This window comes from Poecilia reticulata, chromosome 6 (assembly GCF_904066995.2).
Source record: "Poecilia reticulata chromosome 6, P_reticulata-male-v2, whole genome shotgun sequence".
In the NCBI taxonomy this organism is placed as follows: domain Eukaryota; kingdom Metazoa; phylum Chordata; class Actinopteri; order Cyprinodontiformes; family Poeciliidae; genus Poecilia; species Poecilia reticulata.
In genome coordinates, this window is record NC_088835.1 from 15,985,790 (window position 1) to 16,003,708 (window position 17,919).

At 36.0% G+C, this 17,919-nt stretch overlaps 1 protein-coding gene across 1 annotated transcript in view; it reads left to right on the plus strand.

The window, feature by feature from the left end:
- ptprjb.2 (protein tyrosine phosphatase receptor type Jb, tandem duplicate 2) overlaps positions 1-17,919 on the plus strand; it is a 50,671-nt gene that overhangs the window by 18,060 nt on the left and 14,692 nt on the right. Inside the window, exons 2-17 of the mRNA XM_081608047.1 lie at positions 3,512-3,530; positions 3,784-4,701; positions 4,961-5,215; positions 5,402-5,656; positions 5,757-6,017; positions 7,000-7,254; positions 7,353-7,613; positions 8,192-8,452; positions 11,390-11,653; positions 11,752-12,003; positions 12,477-12,743; positions 13,984-14,247; positions 14,830-15,093; positions 15,189-15,440; positions 15,914-16,180; positions 17,414-17,677. Of these exons, the coding sequence (XP_081464173.1) occupies positions 3,512-3,530; positions 3,784-4,701; positions 4,961-5,215; positions 5,402-5,656; positions 5,757-6,017; positions 7,000-7,254; positions 7,353-7,613; positions 8,192-8,452; positions 11,390-11,653; positions 11,752-12,003; positions 12,477-12,743; positions 13,984-14,247; positions 14,830-15,093; positions 15,189-15,440; positions 15,914-16,180; positions 17,414-17,677 (4,579 nt within the window). The remainder of the gene's footprint in view (positions 1-3,511; positions 3,531-3,783; positions 4,702-4,960; positions 5,216-5,401; positions 5,657-5,756; positions 6,018-6,999; positions 7,255-7,352; positions 7,614-8,191; positions 8,453-11,389; positions 11,654-11,751; positions 12,004-12,476; positions 12,744-13,983; positions 14,248-14,829; positions 15,094-15,188; positions 15,441-15,913; positions 16,181-17,413; positions 17,678-17,919) is intronic.

Here is a 17,919-nt window from a genome sequence, read left to right on the forward strand (position 1 = left end):
CATTTACCTTGTTTTCATAAAAAAAGCTTGAATATAGAAAGACCATAAAGGATCAAGAGTATTTTGCAAAACTTGACAGGAAAGAGCAGACAGATAAAAAGCTGTTTATTTAAACTTATTTAAACTAATATTTGTATGCCATAATTTCCAGAAGTGACTGTAATTTTGTATTATTCTTAGTGTCTGATACAGCGCCAAAGCACAATGGTTTTAGATGTTGTTTTGTTTATTTAGCCAGCGGAAAATAAGTGACTCCAAGGAAAAGGGCCAGAAAAAATAAAACTTTGGGAGTTGTAGCTTAAAGTGCGTTTGCATCCAAAGAGTTCATTTTACTGTTGGTATGAAAATATGAGAATGATTAAAGTATGGCACTGAGACTTTATTGTTAGATGTTGGCATGTGATCTTTTGTATGTCCAACGCAGAGTTTTATCCTGGAATTTGTTCGTCCAATCACTTTATCCTAAACATTTTTGAAAAACAGATGTTTAGCTTTTTTAATCTATGATTTCTTAAAAAAGTATAATCTGAGTTTAAAAGGTTTAGTTGTGGCTAGTACTTAACTTGTGAGAGGGAAAAAGCCCCCCGCTTATCCTTGCAGACTTTAGGGGGAGGCTGAGACCTATCTCCAGTGGTCATTGGACAAAATGTGGTGTATGTTCTCTCTCCCAAATAATTCCAGATAGTTCAGTTTTGTCTAGAAAATGTTGCAATAAAGCCAAATTCAATAATTTATAAAATGCTAATTGGAAAAAGTTACCGTTAGCTGGTTTTACAAAACATTTACCACATTAACCGACAATGACGAGTATACCTCTTATCACCATTTCACACCACGAGGTGAAATGGTGATAACCTGCAGTTTTATAAATCTTACCCTCTTACTATTGTCATGCATATGTTCTGAGTCTTGTTTTACTGCTTTAGATTCTGTGATTGCAAATCACGTCATCAGTACTTCAGCTTCTAAACCGGATTTGGTCCTACACATTTCAGCTGATGTGGGACCCTGACTACCTCATTTGTGCGACTCAGGAACTATTGAGTTTTCAGCAATCTCTTAGCCAAAACATAATAGTTTAATAGAAGATAATAATTCCCTTTTTAGCGAGAGGAAACTTCCAAGGGAGCCAGGCTCAGTATGATTTTGTGCCCATCTGTTGTGACTGGTTGGAGGCTGACGGATAGGAAGTAGTCCAGGAAAAATAATGAAGAACCAGGTACTTTCTAAAGGAAAGAAAAGGAAGGACACTACTGCAAAGTAATTCAACAATAGTTTCCTATATGGCAGCATTAAGGAAAAAGACACAGCTGAAAGTTATATATATATATATATATATATATATATATATATATATATATATATATATATATATATATATATATGTGTGTGTATAAAGAAAATCTCAAATTTTTCCAGTTGATGTCACACAAACAACAAAGTTACAGTCCCACACCTCTTCTCATATAAGCTGGCCCTCGTCCCAAAGTACAAAGTTGGGATGAGTTGTCAGAAGAATTTAGTTTCACAGTTGGCCAAACAAATAAACTCCTGAACCACAACAGTGTGAAAATGTAGTTTTTCAGACAGTGGAATCATTTCCCAGTGAGGAGAAGGTTTAAGGCCAGCCACTACCTGCCTTCAAACCTTGACTGATTAGGCGACATTTAATGCAAAATGTAAACTTCTGATATGGGATTCACTGGTCTTGAATGTGCTTGAGATTCTGGTCTGCACAAAATTTTTGTCAAATCATTGTATCCCACTAAAATAGGATAAACTATTTAATTGTTTATTTGAAATTACAATTGGTTTACTGTTATCATAAAATATAAAACACTCACAGTAACGTATTACCGCTGCAGGCTAACAATTCTCCCTCCTTTGCTTTTCTTTGTTTGGGGGAGAATGACGCAGGTTTTAGTGGTGATGCCATGTGTTTAATGTTCAGCTGCGAAGCAAACAGTCTGGAAGGCTTGTTTGAATTTTAGCTAATAATTAATATGTAATCAGCACCATGTGCTGTTCCCCAATACCAGAGCAAATCTGAAGGTGAGGTGGACACAGAAGCATGTGAAGTTGCAGTTCTGAAGTTGTTGCATAAGATAGCCAAGATGTACAATCCTTGTACCTAATCCTTGCACATACAAGGCTTCTTGTATGTGCAGGATACACATACAAGAATCCTAATTTTTAGCTTCAATTTTCCAAATAATAATTTTGATGGTCTGTTAATTTTTTAGTTAGTCCACTCACAAACACAGATTTTTGTTTTCTTGCAATGGTACTTTCTCCTCAGCTATAGGGCTTGGGGTTTCTTCTACCAAGCAAAAGATTTATTTTTTTTAAGCTTGATGTATGTCTTTAGTATTTCTATTAAACTTTTAACATGTCTCCTTTATTGTTTTTTTTTTGGGGGGGAGGGGGGGATTATCAAAAATTAAAAGTATTGTTCAATAAATTTTGGTGATTAATTAAAATCAATTTATCTGGCAACAATTTTTAAACATAAAACTGGCAAGCTATGTGAGGCTAATTATTACTTTTATGTCAAACATTCAAATAAAAAAAAATCTTCTCGTTCAGTCTAGCTAATGTTTGATTATTTAATATGTAACTGATTATCAGCATGGTATATTACTTTTCCCATTATTTTTATTAATCAAATTATTCACCAAAAATATGCAAAAAGATCAAATATAGTTATGTACACTACATACATAATAGATGGAAAGTTAACATGATTGACAGAGATGATTTTAAAGTTTTTTTCCTCTCATCAATTTTTGTTGCCCTTACTGAAGCCCTCTCAATTGTTTGACAAGATGATATAAATTTAATTAAAATAGACTATTTTACTCTACAAATTAGCCTATATGCTGATAATGTACTGTTCTTCTCGATTCTGGCCATTTTAAAACAAATGTTTAAGAATATAATTGGCTAAATTTCAAAATGTCTAAAGTATTGCCTCTGTGTTAATGATATTTCTTTCTATTACAGACTTGGTCATGTTTGATAGTAGAATAGGTAACTGTTTTGCAGATCAAAACTTAAGAAGCAGGCTGGCAAGCTATGTGAAGCCAGCCGGCTTCACATAGTTTCCTCTTGATTAAAAGAATCAAATTATGGCATATACCAGAAATATGCGGGGAGGACTGGCTAGGTGCCAGTACCTACTTATAAAACAATATAGATAATTAAGGGAGGTTACATTGCCGAGGATTTTTTTGTTCTGCATTTGGTCAACATGATAAAAAATGCTGTGCTCATATAAAAGTGGAAGATCTACAGTTACAAACATATAATCTAGAGGAAACTGATGAAATATATGTAATTCAGTATAATTTAGGATTTGTTGTGCTTTGGTGCAGCAGTTGTAAAGTTATTCATCTCACTGTATTGAACAAGTGGTTTGATTTAAAGTTGATGGTCTCTTTTTTAACAAAATACTGCCCTCTCGTGGTAAAAGTTGCCTCACTGTGTTTTTTTCTCCTGTCTTTTATTGCAGAACATTCAGGGTCAGACAGGTAAGCACAACTTTTTCTCATGTTTTGGCATCAACTGCTTGCTTTTTTTCTTCCTATTTATTGTCACAAAATTTCACTTGTAGCACATTATTGGGGTGTAATCTGCTATCTTTATTAATCATGTCACACCAGTTAACACCCAAATTCTTAAAATGCTCTTTTCACTGCTTCAGTTGTGCTTTTATTTACTGTTGCTTTTCTTCTTGTGCTCCTCTTTTTTGCTTTATCAATTGGAAAAATATATCTACAACAGCTATAATAGAAACCACAGTAACAACTCTAGCTGCAACCACCACAGCTTCCGCAGCTACATCTGCAGCTACTACCACAGCAACACTTGCTCCTACAATCGCAACAGTTGTTGGTGCATATGTTAGCACAGCAACAGCTGCACTAACAACTTTAACCACTGCACCAACAACTTCAACCGCTGCACCTGCAACTTCAACCGCTGCACTAGCAACTTTAACTACTGCACCAACAACTTCAACCGCTGCACCTGCAACTTCAACCACTGCACCAACAACTTCAACCGCTGAACCAGCAACTTCAACCACTGCACCAGCAACTTCAACCACTGCACCAACAACTTCAACCGCTTCACCAGCAACTTCAACCACTGCACCAGCAACTTCAACCACTGCACCAGCAACTTCAACCACTGCACCAGCAACTTTAACCGCTGCACTAGTAACTTTAACCACTGCACCAACAACTTCAACCGCTTCACCAGCAACTTCAACCGCTTCACCAGCAACTTCAACCGCTTCACTAGCAACTTCAACCGCTTCACTAGCAACTTCAACCGCTTCACTAGCAACTTCAACCGCTTCACTGGCAACTTCAACCGCTGCACCAACAACTTCAACCACTGCACCAACAACTTCAACCGCTTCACCAGCAACTTCAACCGCTTCACTAGCAACTTCAGCCGCTTCACTAGCAACTTCAACCGCTTCACCAGCAACTTCAACCGCTTCACTAGCAACTTCAACCGCTTCACTAGCAACTTCAACCGCTTCACTAGCAACTTCAACAGCTTCACTAGCAACTTCAACCGCTGCACCAACAACTTCAGCCGCTGCCCCTACAACCACATTAACTGATATCTCTACAAAAATGACAGCTGAACGTTCCACCACGACGGCTGAACCAACTACTACAATTAAGGGTGTGTTAACATCTAATGATAAGTAGCGTGAGCCTCTAAATTGACATCTGTTCACGTGACACAGTTCAAAATAACCATAACCTGGTTACTTTGTACTGTGTCATGCCCTGAAGAAGGCAAGGGACTGCATTTCTATTTTTTCTAACAGTTATATTTCTGAATGTACAGTCCTGTTGAAATAAGTGCTATTATGTTAAGATAGAGAATAATATAATAGACATAACATGAACTGTTATTGTGACTTTTCTTTGGTTCACAGCACCGGGAAATGTGACGAATCTCAGTGTGGAAAGTGTCACAACATCCTATGTGAAAGTAACCTGGAACAAAACGGATGATGCAAGCTACCGAGTATACTGGACAAATGGAGAAATTACAAAAAATGAAACAGTAACACAAAACTACAAAAACATCACAGGACTATATCCTGGGATTCAGTACAATATAAGTGTTGCTGCTGTTGCATCTGATAATGTCACTGAAGGAACGCCCGTCATGAAGACTGCCTACACAAGTAAGTCCACCTTTATGTGTGTCTGACGTGCTGTGTGCAAAAACTGTGTGCAAAAAGGTGAAAGGGTAAATGCAGTGGAATTTTTTTTGTGATTGATTATAAATGTTGTAAAAGTAACCAACAGAATATTAATATTGAATAATAACTGACCTTTAATGTCCTTACACTGCTCTCTGGCATGAACAGAACCTGAAGCAGTGATCAGTCTTAATGTCACTGATATAACAACAACCTCTGTGTCTCTGAATTGGACTCAACCTGAGGGGAAAAGACTGATTTATACAGTAAAGTGGAAAAATGAAACAAAATATTTGAGTGCAAATGAGACTCGGTTGACTGTGACTGATCTGACTCCTGGAGAGAATTACTGTTTTAATGTCACAGCTGTGGCTGGAGACAACATAACAAAGAGTGATGAGAAAACCATTTGTCGATTTACAAGTAAGATTATGAGCCTGTTTTTATTCATCACACCTTGAGGAGTTTTGTGCTTCATCCTTTGGTTTTAAAATGTTTGCAACATATTGATTTGTCCTCACAGAGCCTGAAGTAGTCACAGAGCTCATTGTGGTTAATGTAACAACATCATCTCTATTTGTGAAATGGACCAAACCAACGGGAAGCAGCTCTTTCTATAGAGTTCAATGGGAAGGTGGAAAAATAAATGACCAAAAAAATGTGCTTGACACATTTCTGACCATTTCTAATCTGACTGCTGGTGTGCAGTATACAATTACTGTCACTGCTGTAGCTGCTGATAATGTTACTGAAGGACAGAGAAATACTACTTTGAAATACACAAGTAAGTGAGCCTCAGTCATTGACACGGATGGATGGATGGATGGATGGATGGATGGATGGATGGATGGATGGATGGATGGATGGATGGATGGATGGATGGATGGATGGATGGATGGATGGATGGATGGATGGATGGATGGATGGATGGATGGATGGATGGATGTAATATTTTATAGACGAGAAGAACTAATATCAGAAATCAAACATTTTTCCCATCTTTTTGTCTTTCGAAAAGAAATATTTTTATATAAATGTTACATAGGTGTCAACTTATCATGGCAATAGGAATAAAGAGTTGTGGTGGTGCTGGTACACCTCTAAATATGATCTTAGTTTGTTTTTTTAGACAGCACTTTAGATGTGGATTAACATGGACATAAAAATTCAAGGTGACATCACATGTTAGTAAAAAAGAGTTGTGATACTGGTCTGTATTCAAATAGCTTTTAAAACAGAAAAGTGTCTGTCGATCTTAGTTTTGTTGGCATTTAACATTCTATATTTTAGCTTTTTTAGCAGTTAGCATGATTTCCAGGCCAAATATCAAACTCTGTAAGTAGCATTATTGTTTGAGCTTTCTGTAAAGTATGCCAATCCTACTTTATCTCTGAGGTTTCTAAAAGGCTGCAAGCATTTCTAAAACCACCACTTTCAATGAAAGACAACTTACTCTACAACTCCGCTGTATAGAAATGTAGCCTTCCTGTTATCTGTTGGAGTCCAGCTATTCTAGCAGACATAGGTGCTGAGCTTCAGCACAATCACTGTTGAGTTTCTTAGGCAGCTCAAGTTATTATTGTCTATTTTGTACTGGCTGGATAAACTTACACCATATTGTTGATCATCTTGACTTTCAGACGTCTCTCACCATATAAATCTTAGGAGTTCTAACAATGTAACATGCTATGGTGAAAAATAATCAGACAATTATTATCTAATATTGACTGACATTTAGTCTATGTGAACTTGTCTTTTACAAACAGAACCTGAAGCAGTGATCAGTCTTAATGTCACTGATATAACAACAACCTCTGTGTCTCTGAATTGGACTCAACCTGAGGGGAAAAGACTGATTTATACAGTAAAGTGGAAAAATGAAACAAAATATTTGAGTGCAAATGAGACTCGGTTGACGGTGGCTGATCTGACTCCTGGAGAGAATTACTGTTTTAATGTCACAGCTGTGGCTGGAGACAACATAACAAAGAGTGATGAGAAAACCATTTGTCGATTTACAAGTAAGATTATGAGCCTGTTTTTATTCATCACACCTTGAGGAGTTTTGTGCTTCATCCTTTGGTTTTAAAATGTTTGCAACATATTGATTTGTCCTCAGAGCCTGAAGTAGTCACAGAGCTCATTGTGGTTAATGTAACAACATCATCTCTATTTGTGAAATGGACCAAACCAACGGGAAGCAGCTCTTTCTATAGAGTTCAATGGGAAGGTGGAAAAATAAATGACCAAAAAAATGTGCCTGACACATTTCTGACCATTTCTAATCTGACTGCTGGTGTGCAGTATACAATTACTGTCACTGCTGTAGCTGCTGATAATGTCACTGAAGGACAGAGAAATACTACTTTGAAATACACAAGTAAGTGAGCCTCAGTCATTGGCACGGATGGACTGACTGACTGACGGACGGACGGACGGACGGACTTATCAATAGGTGTTTATATGCAGCATTTAGAATTATCTACATTAAATTATGTCGAGGGACATTTGTCCATTCTCCCAATCATATTAACAACCTTTATATAGTGGGCAATAGGCTGTTTAAACGCTTGTGTGTGTGAGTACTGAAGCAAACATAGAGTATTATGGAAAATAATACAAGTTTTACGTATGTGGGGTCAGTTGGACCCCATTTCGACATACAAGGGTTAAATATTAGGTTTGAAAAGTCAAACCACTACCTGGAGAAAAATGAGATCCAATTAAATTTCACAGAGCTTAGTCTTGGAGACTCACACTGTTTGGGAACAACGTGCCAATGAGTGATGAGAAAAATGATTTGTCATTTAAGAAATAAGATCAAGAGAATGATTTTTATTTAATCATCATCATCATGTTTGAGGCGTTTACTTCTTTTCTGTTCATTGTTTAAAATGCTCATAATTTTTTGCTTCACCTTTTAGTTCTTCCTCCTATATATTTCTTTTGCTCTCACAGAGCCCGAAGTAGTCACAAATCTCAATGTGTTCAATGTAACAACATCATCACTATTTGTGAATTGGACCAAACCAATGGGAAGCAGCTCTTTCTATAAAGTTCAATGGAAAGGTGGAAAAATAAATGATGAAAGAAATGTGTCTGACACATTTCTGACCATTTCTAATCTGACTGCTGGTGTGCAGTATACAATTACTGTCACTGCTGTAGCTGCTGATAATGTCACTGAAGGAGAGAGCAATACTACTTTGAAATACACAAGTAAGTGAGCCTCAGTCATATGTATGTATGGATGCAAGATTTTGCAGTTACAACAAGAAATAATGTCAGAAAATGTTTTTCCATCCTTTTGTTTTTCTGAAAGTTTGATCGTATATCTCACTCACAGAACTTCAGGTGATCCACAATAATGTCACTGAAATCATCAATATCCTCTTGTTATTGGGAAACACTTCCTTACAGTAGACAGCTGGAATTATGACTGGGAAATCAAATTAACTTTATGTAATCATAAATGTAACTAATCTCAATGATGTTGGGGAATGTAAAATGTCTCTACTGTTGCTGCTGAAAATAGTGAAAATAGGGCTGCACAATATACCACAAGTTTATTTTCTGCTTTGTATCACTGTATGAAATATGCATAATAAAAAAATAAAATAAAAAACTGCCTGAATTGCAAGAACATACTTAATTATTCAAGTATTTTAGGCTTTGTATGCCTGCAATATATTTGGTGATAGTTGTTTCTTAAAGCAGCATAGAAGCGTTTTTTACAAAAGGTGCTGTAGGGTAGTGAAGTCATTACTGAATACAATAAGCAAATGTTGCCTCCAAGCAACTTTTACCTTGTTGACATGGAAATAATGAATTTATTCTTTTGCTAGTAGCTGGATTGATTATTCATTATTTAGGGTTTTCCACAAGTAACATTGTTCTGCAATTTGTGGAGTCAAATGACATGTACAAAAGCATTTAGTGCAGTGGTGCTTTCAGCTTCAAGTTTCTTTAGTCATTTAGTTTTTTATATATTTGTACTTGAGTAATGCTACATATTTACTTTTTCCAATTTCTTTAGTTTCCTGTCGTTTTCATCAAACTGTTTTGTGTAATTTTGGTTTGTCGCATGTCACCCGTGTTGATATGTGTATTGTGCTTTACCCCTGTGTCACCTCTGCATCCCTGTTTCTCCTGATTTTCTTAGCATGTTCTTTTATTCATAAATATCCCTCATTGTAATTCTGCCTGTTATTATCCTCATCTTTTCTAATTGCTTTGCACCTTGGTTTTTCCCTTGGTGTCTGTTGCTATTTGTAGAATGTCCTATTGTTAAATATTCCTCATTATTATTTTACCTGCATAAAAGCTGTGCTTTGATCCAACTCAAGAACAAGAAATGACAATTGGACTGTCTTTAGTTAAAGTTTGAAACTTTATAGTAAAAAAGGTGAAATAAAAATAGTAAGGATATTTTAAGGTGCAAATTTAAAGACACTTATGGAGAGATTTAGTAAAATGAAGTCTCATACTCTTTCCAGTATACTCCTGTTTTTCTTGTCAAGTATAATTCCAGATAAATCTGATTCTAGCAGATGACCTCAACATAAATGAATAATCTATGAAGCAAAATATTTACAACAAGGTCCTTTGAAATACAAAAAAGTAAAGATCTAGATATTAAAATCAGATAATGTAAATTAATATGTGATTTCACAATTTAGCAAAATTGTGAATAAGGTAAAGTTTTTACCTTATAGAACTTAAAACTCTGAAGAACAACAACACATTTTTTTTTTAACCTTTTCCAATTCAGCGAATCTCAATCTAAGTCCTCAGGGCTCACTGGCCTTCATGTTTTGGATGCGTAATGTGTTCAACAGCACATCTGATTCAAATGATTGCATCACCGCATCAAGAGTTTCAGAAACCAGTTAGTCATCCATTCATTGCAGTCAGGTGTGTGGCAGGGCTGTAGGTCCTGAGGACCAGGGATGAGAGTTACTGATTATTGATTTGACTCCTTTTTGAATATTGACATTGGTTATTTAACTGACTTGAGCTGAACAGGGGAAGGAGATTTGTGTAATGGGAAATTGTGAAATATTCTGGCCCAACCAATCAGGGATCCCAAATTATGATCCAAAATATAAATATGGAAAGCTGCCCTTAAATTAGATGTTGCCTCAGCTTTATTGAGGTTTATGGTAAATTCAACTCTTCAGTCACATTAAAATCTGAACTCCCTTTTTCACTCTGCCTTATTACTTTAGTTTGGTCAACTTTATGAATGTTACTGGCTGTGACTTTAGGTCTAAGCCTGGATTTTTGTGTTAATGTGAATCATTAGATTGGATGAAATTGGATCACTCTGTTATTTGTTCTGTTAATAGAGATTATTTAACATTCAAGTCAAGGGTCTGGTTTCTATTAGGCCAATGTTTTGGAGAAGACAAAATAAGATTTTACAAGTGACAAACTGTCAAGCAATCTGTGATAAGGTTTGTTCAGTCCAGGTTTTGTCTATTTATTAAATTGATGTTTTAACCTATCCGAGTCAGCATTCCTAATTTGGGAGTTTGTTGCTCTTCACAGCTCAATCTGGACTTTCTAAATACTCTATTTAGTGAGTATTCAAACTCTTAAATTGACAAGTTTTTCATTGATAAATATTTCATTGCTTATACAAACTATTTGATCAGATCTTGGTTTCATATTTTTTAAGAAATCTTACTCTATAGTTCCCTAAAGTTTTTAGTTAAGAACTTTGTATTGAGTGGAGGATTATATGCTGAAAGAGGGCATTTGAGGTCTTTTGACAGGTTTTTCATTGATTTTTTCCCCTCACACATCCCTGAAAAACAAATGAAAAAGACAAATTTTAAACGATTTAAAAAAGGAGAAAAAATTGTGCACAACTATTATTTTTGTAGTACTTTCTCTCTTGATAATTACAAATGATCAGTTATTGATAATTTGTAATTATCAAAATCGAATCATGTTTTTCAGCTTTCAAACTTTTTAGCTCACCCAATCTGTTGTATAAGTGTTCAGAATAAATTCATGTATTTTTAGCAATACCTGCAGACCAAGCAAAAAAGCATTTCTTGTTCAGATTTGATTCTTTTATTATTATTATTATTATTATTATTATTATTATTTTGAATGATGTTCATTGTCGTTTCTATATTTCTCTTCCAGTTCCTGCACAGGTCTCAGGCATTTTAGCCATAGGAACCACCTCCAGCTTATCAGTGAACTGGACAAAAGCAGTTGGGCAGGTTTCCTCATACTTTGTCCAGTTATACAATAACACAAATTCCTTGATAAACAACACAGAGCTGAGTAATGAGACTACACAGTTTAAATTTGAGTATTTGAAACCAGGAGTGCTTTACCGTGTTGAGGTTGTCACCAAAAGTGGACCGAAGGAGAGCAACAGAAGTGTTGTTTCTAATGCAACTTGTAAGTTTTCTAAATTTAGTGATTTTGTTTTTTTTATCTGCTTTTGGATATGCATTGGGTTTTCACATGTTTGTGACCTGATTTACTCTTCTGCTTAGTTCCTAACCCCCCCGGCTCTATCAAGGTGGACTTTCAGACCAACAGCTCCATCAGATTTAGTTGGTCCCTTCCAGCTGATATGAACCCTGACCAATACTTCATTGTGTCCACTAAAAATGGCTCTAATGTTACAACGAACAACTGGTTCCTGATGGAAAACCTTGAGTCAGGATCCAAGTACAAAGTTTCTGTAGTCACTGTTGGTGCATTGGACTACAGAAGTACAGAAGAGAGCACACAAAACTATACAAGTGAGTAAACACAAATGGCCAGTTTCATCATGCTAATTACTGTGGATAAAATGACAACAAGCTTTGTCATAAAGTTTGTCTTCGTTGTACTCAATTTTGAAATTACACTAACGATTCAATCAGCTCTACAGCTAAATTCATTTTATTGAATTCTTGTGTTAAGAGACTGTTTCATATGTTTGGTGGAATATTTTTTTGCACTTGATCATTTAAAAAAAATTTAAAATACATTGACAAAAGAAGTTGGATCACTCTGTTATTTGTTCTGTTAATAGAGATTATTTAACCTTCAAGTCATAAATCTTTAACACTTTTAAAACATTTGTAAAGAATTTGAAGACATACTTCTTCTAAACCTTTTCCCAATGTATGATCTTGTGTTAGTTTTCCTATAATTTTCCCTCCTATGTGATCAAACCTAAAAAGACTTTAATGAACATATCTACTCTGATCACTTTGATCCTGTTTTTTAGGACCAAATCCGGTGACAAGTCTGACAAAGACAGAAATCACCACTAGTTCAGTAACCCTGAAGTGGAATCAGCCAAGCAGCAAACCACCCTACATTTATGAAGTGAAGCTTGATAGTGTTGTTCCTAATGAATCACGGTTGGAAAGGGTAAACACTACAACATTTACATTTGATGGTCTTACGCCTGGGAACCAATACAATTTTACCGTCACTACAATAACAGAAGATTACACTCGAGCAGAGTCTGTGAAGATTTTCTGCTATACAAGTAAGTGCGTCATAGCTTGTAAGAGCATGCTACAAATGACTTGTGCATAGCCATTGCTTTCCTATGCAGTTCTGCTCAATACAAATCTTGCTTTACAGCTCAATCTGGGCTTTCTCCCTCTGACTTGAATTCCTGCACCAAGTTAGAATTGTAGTCTGTCTGTAGTTTCCCAATCACAAACTACAGACAGTGAAAAAAGTTTTTCCGTCCATGTTATAAACATTAAAATTCTACTTGTTTGGCTCGGCACTTCTTAGTGGAGGATGGTTATTCACAGCGCAGGTAATTAATGGTGAGCTTCAGAGCGTCGTCATGGGCAAACATTAGTGATTAGGTCAAATTTAAAACCACAACAGAGTCCACGCCTCCATGAAGCAATTGTTTCTCAGTAGCTGAGGGCCGAGACAATCTGTACGAAACAAGACGTTGTACAAGGGGCTGTTTTCTATTAGGCCAATGTTTTGAAGAAGACAAAATAAGATTTTACAAGTGACAAACTGTCAAGCAATCTGTGATAAGGTATGTTCAGTCCAGGTTTTGTCTATTTATTAAATTGATGTTTTACCCTATCCGAGTCAGCATTCCTAATTTGGGAGTTTGTTGCTCTTCACAGCTCAATCTGGACTTTCTGAGTATTCAAACTCCACTTGCCTTCTCTTATACAGTGACTAGCAAAAACTGTGGCATTTTTAAATGGTGTTAGAGAAGATTTTTGGAGATTGATGTGAAAGCATGTTTTCTTTATATTCACACTCAATGAGCAGCAGGTGCTGCACATGCGTATGGTGGTTCATCTAGATTTGATATAGATTCTCCAAATTCAAAAAAGTGATAGCTATAGCTATTTTTTAATGTTTTAGAGAGATCTGTTACCACAGGCGCTATTCTGATTGTTTACGTATGCTCTCTGTTATTCTTTTTCATTAAATACTCAGACTCAGATTCAAAAGAGATGAAACGTTCCTGAGCTGGTCTATGTTTATTGGCCTACTCTGTAAATGCAAAAGGAACAAGAATGTTTTCCTTTTTTATACTTCAAAATAAGGGTCTCAAACATAGAAACAACAGCTTAAAGCACTTACCTTTACCCCGGGGTTCATAGTAACTTTACAGAAAAGTCGCAGAAGAAATACAGCATTTTTGTATGTCGTTTCAAAAGACTTGAAGATCAATGTTGTCTCAATGCTCAGAATATAACTTTCCTTTGATCTGAGGTAACCCTCTGCTATTCTTGCTTCAGTGCCCAAAGCAGTGACCAATTTGACTGTGAGCTTTGTGAACACCACATCCATCCAGCTCTCATGGCTCAAACAAAATGATTACAAGAATTCCTACAAGTATCTGGTGGAAGCAAGGCAGGGCAGTGAGCGAGTTCTCAATGACTCCACGGGTGGAGAGACCTACTCCTTCAACAGTCTGATTCCTGGAACCCTTTACACATTTAATGTGTTGACAGTTCATGAAGGGGTACAATCAACAATCGCAAGCATAATGGAATATACAAGTATGTCATACACGCTTATAGAATATTAAGACTTTGGATAAATATTTCATTGCTTATACAAACTATTTGATCAGATCTTGGTTTCATATTTTTTAAGAAATCTTACTCTATAGTTCCCTAAAGTTTTTAGTTAAGAACTTTGTATTGAGTGGAGGATTATATGCTGAAAGAGGGCATTTGAGGTCTTTTGACAGGTTTTTCATTGATTTTTTCCCCTCACACATCCCTGAAAAACAAATGAAAAAGACAAATTTTAAACGATTTAAAAAAGGAGAAAAAATTGTGCACAACTATTATTTTTGTAGTACTTTCTCTCTTGATAATTACAAATGATCAGTTATTGATAATTTGTAATTATCAAAATCGAATCATGTTTTTCAGCTTTCAAACTTTTTAGCTCACCCAATCTGTTGTATAAGTGTTCAGAATAAATTCATGTATTTTTAGCAATACCTGCAGACCAGGCAAAAAAGCATTTCTTGTTCAGATTTGATTCTTTTATTATTATTATTATTATTATTATTATTATTATTATTATTATTTTGAATGATGTTCATTGTCGTTTCTATATTTCTCTTCCAGTTCCTGCACAGGTCTCAGGCATTTTAGCCATAGGAACCACCTCCAGCTTATCAGTGAACTGGACAAAAGCAGTTGGGCAGGTTTCCTCATACTTTGTCCAGTTATACAATAACACAAATTCCTTGATAAACAACACAGAGCTGAGTAATGAGACTACACAGTTTAAATTTGAGTATTTGAAACCAGGAGTGCTTTACCGTGTTGAGGTTGTCACCAAAAGTGGACCGAAGGAGAGCAACAGAAGTGTTGTTTCTAATGCAACTTGTAAGTTTTCTAAATTTAGTGATTTTTTTTTTATCTGCTTTTGGATATGCATTGGGTTTTCACATGTTTGTGACCTGATTTACTCTTCTGCTTAGTTCCTAACCCCCCCGGCTCTATCAAGGTGGACTTTCAGACCAACAGCTCCATCAGATTTAGTTGGTCCCTTCCAGCTGATATGAACCCTGACCAATACTTCATTGTGTCCACTAAAAATGGCTCTAATGTTACAACGAACAATTGGATCCTGATGGAAAACCTTGAGTCAGGATCCAAGTACAAAGTTTCTGTAGTCACTGTTGGTGCATTGGACTACAGAAGTACAGAAGAGAGCACACAAAACTATACAAGTGAGTAAACACAAATGGCCAGTTTCATCATGCTAATTACTGTGGATAAAATGACAACAAGCTTTGTCATAAAGTTTGTCTTCGTTGTACTCAATTTTGAAATTACACTAACGATTCAATCAGCTCTACAGCTAAATTCATTTTATTGAATTCTTGTGTTAAGAGACTGTTTCATATGTTTGGTGGAATATTTTTTTTGCACTTGATCATTTAAAAAAATTTAAAATACATTGACAAAAGAAGTTGGATCACTCTGTTATTTGTTCTGTTAATAGAGATTATTTAACCTTCAAGTCATAAATCTTTAACACTTTTAAAACATTTGTAAAGAATTTGAAGACATACTTCTTCTAAACCTTTTCCCAATGTATGATCTTGTGTTAGTTTTCCTATAATTTTCCCTCCTATGTGATCAAACCTAAAAAGACTTTAATGAACATATCTACTCTGATCACTTTGATCCTGTTTTTTAGGACCAAATCCGGTGACAAGTCTGACAAAGACAGAAATCACCACTAGTTCAGTAACCCTGAAGTGGAATCAGCCAAGCAGCAAACCACCCTACATTTATGAAGTGAAGCTTGATAGTGTTGTTCCTAATGAATCACGGTTGGAAAGGGTAAACACTACAACATTTACATTTGATGGTCTTACGCCTGGGAACCAATACAATTTTACCGTCACTACAATAACAGAAGATTACACTCGAGCAGAGTCTGTAAAGATTTTCTACTATACAAGTAAGTGCGTCATAGCTTGTAAGAGCATGCTACAAATGACTTGTGCATAGCCATTGCTTTCCTATGCAGTTCTGCTCAATACAAATCTTGCTTTACAGCTCAATCTGGGCTTTCTCCCTCTGACTTGAATTCCTGCACCAAGTTAGAATTGTAGTCTGTCTGTAGTTTCCCAACTACAGACAGTTAAAAAAGTTTTTCCGTCCATGTTATAAACATTAAAATTCTACTTGTTTGGCTCGGCACTTCTTAGTGGAGGATTGTTATTCACAGCGCAGGTAATTAATGGTGAGCTTCAGAGCGTCGTCATGGGCAAACATTAGTGATTAGGTCAAATTTAAAACCACAACAGAGTCCACGCCTCCATGAAGCAATCGTTTCTCAGTAGCTGAGGGCCGAGACAATCTGTACGAAACAAGACGTTGTACAAGGGGCTGTTTTCTATTAGGCCAATGTTTTGAAGAAGACAAAATAAGATTTTACAAGTGACAAACTGTCAAGCAATCTGTGATAAGGTTTGTTCAGTCCAGGTTTTGTCTATTTATTAAATTGATGTTTTACCCTATCCGAGTCAGCATTCCTAATTTGGGAGTTTGTTGCTCTTCACAGCTCAATCTGGGCTTTCTGAGTATTCAAACTCCACTTGCCTTCTCTTATACAGTGACTAGCAAAAACTGTGGCATTTTTAAATGGTGTTAGAGAAGATTTTTGGAGATTGATGTGAAAGCTTGTTTTCTTTATATTCACACTCAATGAGCAGCAGGTGCTGCACATGCGTATGGGGTTCATCTAGATTTGATATAGATTCTCCAAATTCAAAAAAGTGATAGCTATAGCTATTTTTTAATGTTTTAGAGAGATCTGTTACCACAGGCGCTATTCTGATTGTTTACGTATGCTCTCTGTTATTCTTTTTCATTAAATACTCAGACTCAGATTCAAAAGAGATGAAACGTTCCTGAGCTGGTCTATGTTTATTGGCCTACTCTGTAAATGCAAAAGGAACAAGAATGTTTTCCTTTTTAATACTTCAAAATAAGGGTTTCAAACATAGAAACAACAGCTTAAAGCACTTACCTTTACCCCGAGGTTCATAGTAACTTTACCAGAAAAGTCGCAGAAGAAATACAGCATTTTTGTATGTCGTTTCAAAAGACTTGAAGATCAATGTTGTCTCAATGCTCAGAATATAACTTTCCTTTGATCTGAGGTAACCCTCTGCTATTCTTGTTTCAGTGCCCAAAGCAGTGACCAATTTGACTGTGAGCTTTGTGAACACCACATCCATCCAGCTCTCATGGCTCAAACAAAATGATTACAAGAATTCCTACAAGTATCTGGTGGAAGCAAGGCAGGGCAGTGAGCGAGTTCTCAATGACTCCACGGGTGGAGAGACCTACTCCTTCAACAGTCTGATTCCTGGAACCCTTTACACATTTAATGTGTTGACAGTTCATGAAGGGGTACAATCAACAATCGCAAGCATAAAGGAATATACAAGTATGTCATACACGCTTATAGAATATTAAGACTTTGCATAAATATTTCATTGTTTATACAAACAATTTGATCAGATCTTGGTTTCAAGGAGCCTGACATATATATTTATATATACTGCTCAAAAAATAAAGGGAACACTTAAATAACACAATATAACTCCAAGTAAATCAAACTTCTGCGAAATCAAACTGCGCACTTGGGAAGCAACACTGATTGACCCGACGAGGGTCCCCGTTGTCAAT